The sequence below is a fragment of the Egretta garzetta genome, unplaced genomic scaffold (genome assembly GCF_000687185.1).
Source record: "Egretta garzetta isolate BGI_Z169 unplaced genomic scaffold, ASM68718v1 scaffold501, whole genome shotgun sequence".
Classification (NCBI taxonomy): Eukaryota; Metazoa; Chordata; class Aves; order Pelecaniformes; family Ardeidae; genus Egretta; species Egretta garzetta.
This window is the reverse complement of record NW_009258547.1, coordinates 102,574-102,953: the sequence shown is the minus strand read 5'-3', so window position 1 is coordinate 102,953 and position 380 is coordinate 102,574. Positions and strand designations below refer to the sequence as shown.

At 66.8% G+C, this 380-nt stretch overlaps 1 protein-coding gene across 1 annotated transcript in view; it reads left to right on the top strand.

Annotated features, from left to right (window-relative positions):
* VPS16 (VPS16 core subunit of CORVET and HOPS complexes) overlaps positions 1–380 on the top strand; it is a 16,959-nt gene that overhangs the window by 9,469 nt on the left and 7,110 nt on the right. The window contains 1 exon segment of the mRNA XM_035903151.1: positions 55–131. Coding sequence (XP_035759044.1) covers positions 55–131 — 77 coding nt within the window.

The following is a 380-nucleotide window of genomic DNA, read 5'->3' as shown; positions in this document are numbered from 1 at the left end:
GGGGGGGGCGGGCCCAGCCTCTCCTACATTTTTGGGTTTTTCCCCCATCTGCAGAGGCCAGCCAGGAGATCTTCAGGATCGCCTCCATGGCCCCAGGGGCGCTTCTGCTGGAAGCACAGAAGGAGTACGAGGTACAGCCCACTGCGCTGCTCCGGGTCCTGCCTGCCCCCGAGAAGCTTGGGGTGCAAACCACTGCCAGCATTATCCCGTGGTGATGGGAAGGGGGAGATCCCAGAGGTCCCTGCCGGGGGGGCGAGGGCTCCCTTGGCCCCCAGCCCAGGGGTGCTGGGGCTCCCAGGGCTCACCCTGGCCAGTGAGCACCCCACGGGCTGTGCTCCCCTGCAGAAGGAGAGCCAGACGGCAGACGAGTACCTGAGGGA